The sequence below is a fragment of the Anopheles nili genome, chromosome 2 (assembly GCF_943737925.1).
Source record: "Anopheles nili chromosome 2, idAnoNiliSN_F5_01, whole genome shotgun sequence".
In the NCBI taxonomy this organism is placed as follows: domain Eukaryota; kingdom Metazoa; phylum Arthropoda; class Insecta; order Diptera; family Culicidae; genus Anopheles; species Anopheles nili.
In genome coordinates, this window is record NC_071291.1 from 21,406,594 (window position 1) to 21,410,141 (window position 3,548).

At 43.8% G+C, this 3,548-nt stretch overlaps 1 protein-coding gene across 1 annotated transcript; it reads left to right on the plus strand.

Annotated features, from left to right (window-relative positions):
- The first annotated feature begins 1,490 nt into the window (after nucleotides 1–1,490).
- LOC128720919 (putative serine protease K12H4.7) lies at nucleotides 1,491–3,044 on the plus strand. The gene is made up of 2 exons (XM_053814621.1): nucleotides 1,491–1,894; nucleotides 1,958–3,044. The coding sequence occupies exons 1-2, from the start codon at nucleotides 1,491–1,493 to the stop codon at nucleotides 3,042–3,044; spliced, it is 1,491 nt and encodes a 496-aa protein (XP_053670596.1).
- Nucleotides 3,045–3,548: the final 504 nt, after the last annotated feature.

Genomic DNA, 3,548 nt, shown 5'->3' on the forward strand with positions numbered 1-3,548 from the left:
TAAATTGAGTTTATCGCAAATCCTCTCCTCTTTATATTGCATCAGCGTAATAATTTTTAGTTAAAAGAGACTGCTCATGCAAATGAATGCGAATTTCGGTTTCGGTATTATTACAGCAAGTCTAGGAGTAAAAATGACATCATACTTTAATATTTCATAACATCTTGCCTAACAAAATCTACAATAATCAATCAAATCAAAAATTAAAAGAAAAATAACATCACCTTAGTAATTGTTGCGATGCTTCTAATGTCTTATGGATGGCGGCCACCTGGTCGACTTTATCGTTTCATGGCTTCCTGATACGTATCAAATGGCAACCGATTAATTCTATTAGCCTACCACAGGCAGCTGTGCGTTTGCGAGTTTAGCGGCGATTATTTATCTGCTTCAAAGGAAGCAATAAAAATTAACCCTGATACCCATTTTACTCTCGGTTATGGTTTGAGCTCGTGTTACAATTCTAAGCTACCTCATGGCATGACTTTGACTTCTTAACAATTGACAATCTTGAAGCCAGCAATTTGTCCACCCATATAACGCACGTCTTTATCCCACTTCCGAGCCAATTTTCCTGCGTCCCTTTTATCTTTTCCTCGGCGCGCTTTGAGAGTGTTTTGGTTCCGTTAAACAGTTATGACGCGATTTTCTGCGGCATTCGAGTTTGTGGATTATAATTCATTAATAAACTCGATAGCGTTAGCGATAGCCAATCTTATCCACGTCGCTGGACTCCGATGGAGCTGATAGGGAAAATTTACTGACCCACCAGTTAGGCGCTGAATGAAATAAACAGAAAAGGCTATAAACAATCAAAAGCGTAAACACTCGTTGGTGTTTGGTATTGCATAACATTACAACATTTTAAACAAATATTTAAATACTACAGTGTTCTCGTATCTTGTACTATCGTGCTTCATGGAAACTCATTTCATTTTGCTACAGCTGAAGCCAGCATTTTTACCAAATGTTTCACATACTTAGCTCATGCTATTTCTTGGTGATTTGTGATTTGTGTGATCAAAATAACTACTTCAATTTAATTTGAAAATTTCCAAATATAACTGCACATATATCAGAACTCCCAGAGCCTTTGTTATTTATGCATATTATTTGAATGCAGGGTATTATGTCTATGAATGCATAGTATATTGAACTTTATTATGAATCGTATGATATTCTTTTCAAATGTTAATGATATAAAAGAAAACTGATTTGGTTTTAACAAAAAACATGCGGTCAATTCTGTACAGCTCTATTGTTAATCTAAGGTTTTATTTTATTCTACAATTTCGCAACATGAGTAATTCAGTGGTCCAAAAAGTACGCATATTCGTTGCTTCCGTTTCGTTAATCTCTAGGTCAACAATTAAATCGTTATCGCGTAATACGAACAGTTCTGATCAGGTGATATTGTTGGCGCTGATTTTGACGGGCATGAGCGCGACATCTGTACTTCCAGTAAGGTGTAGTGACTTCCTCCGTGCAGAATGGCGGTTCATTGCGCTCCGCTGCGGATTGCAACGGTTGCAACGATCGTTGCAGTTGCACTAGGCAGTTTCCAAGACACTCTGCCCCATTGGCACAATCTGTTACATATAAGGGGTGATCTACAGCCTCCGGCTGGGTACGTGTCGAACCGCTCGGAAGCCCTACGTTTTCGCACACGCGTTGATCATTTCAACGCGCAGAACAGGGACACATTCGAGTTCAGCTACCTTTCGAACGATGAACACTATCGTCCTGGTGGGCCGATCTTCATCGTCGTCGGAACAAACACCGTCCTAAATGGGTACTTCATCGAAAACGGGCTGTTTCACGACATCGCTCGTTCTGAGGGTGCCTGGTTATTTTGCAACGAACACCGCTACTATGGACGCAGCTCCCCGGTAGAGTAAGTGCCGATGCTAGACTTTCAACGTTTCCGCAGCGTAACGGAGAGTCCTGATCTCTGCAGGAACTTTTCCACACCCAACATGCGGTTCCTGACCGTTGAACAAGCCCTGACGGACCTCATCGAGTGGATCGACTACCTGCGCCGGGAAGTGGTTCGAGACCCAAACGCCCGAGTCATTCTACACGGACTCGGTTACGGTGGAGCAATCGCAACTTGGGCCCGTCAACGCTTTCCAAGCCTTATTGACGGAGCCTGGGGTTCGACTGCGTCCGTTGTCGCGCGCGTCAACTTCAACGAGTATGGCGAGGACATGGGTGATACAATCCGCGAGCTTGGAGACGACGATTGCTATGGTATCGTGTGGCGCGGATTCCGCACCGCCGAGAACCTCGTCGATGCCGGGATGTATGGACGTCTATCGGAGATGTTCCGCTCATGCGTGCCTTTGAGCGGTGTCGATCTACTGATGGTAGAGACGTTCTTCTACATGCTGAAGAGCTCGTTGGAAGCAGAGATGTTTGGTCAGGCAAACCCGGCATCGGTGCGGCAAATGTGTGCCGAATTGACCGCTGATCCAGCCGACACGGCACTCGAGGTTTTGGCGAACTTTTTCCATCGTCGATATGCCGTGCTGGATTGTGTGCCGTTCGACTTCGAGAGTAGTGTTGTCAGTGCTCTGATCGAGCAACCAGACGCCGTGGAGAACGCTGAGTACGGTATACGGGCTCGGATGTATCAACTCTGCACCGAGTTTGGCTGGTTCCTGACGTCAGCCTCAGGTGACAGCCCATTCGGTACACGTATCACCTATCGATACTTTATCGAGACATGCCGTTCCGTGTTTGGTGACTGGATAGATCAAGAAGTAGTGTACGAAGGTGTCCGGCTAACGAATTTGGGCTTTGGTGCGGATGATCCACGTGTTACCAACGTGTTGTATGTTAACGCCCAGTACGACCCGACACGGCTTGTCTCTATTACGAGCTATTCGAATTTGCAGGCAAACGCGTTTGTCATCGATGGTGCCGTCGTGGCCCTTGACTGGATGGCAGATAGTGATTTTGATTCGGATGATTTACGGCGCGTTAGACGCGAAATCGAGACGTACGTTCGCGGCTGGGTCGATGGTGGTTTGATAGGATCATGATCATCTGAGTGAAACTAAAATGCAATACTCAAAGAATAATATACACCCTTTTGAAATGTATACATACCTAATAATTGGAACAAAAAAATTATACAAATTGAGATAAATTGGTTGCTGTCTATAAACAAAAATAAAATAAAACTTTATAATAATAATTTCATTTATCACCTCATTCGAGGTATTTTAAATTAAGTACAATAAGTCGTTGAGTGAAATTGCCTCACACACCCACTTTTTGACGTTCCAAAATTAAAACCACACCCAAATTACGGCACTTTCTAACAGGCCGCTTGGAATGAAAATATGTTTCCACAGGCATACCATTTTCATTGCCGCTATCGGTACGCTTGGCTTGTGGAGCTCTACTCGGAAACGAGGATCGCCGGCATTGATAGAAATTGACAATTAAAAACTCTCACGCCCCACGCACACGCTATCTAGGCATCTCTTCTTCTTCTTTCCATTTCTTCCTATATTCCGAGAGGAAAACTCGTTAATAGTAAA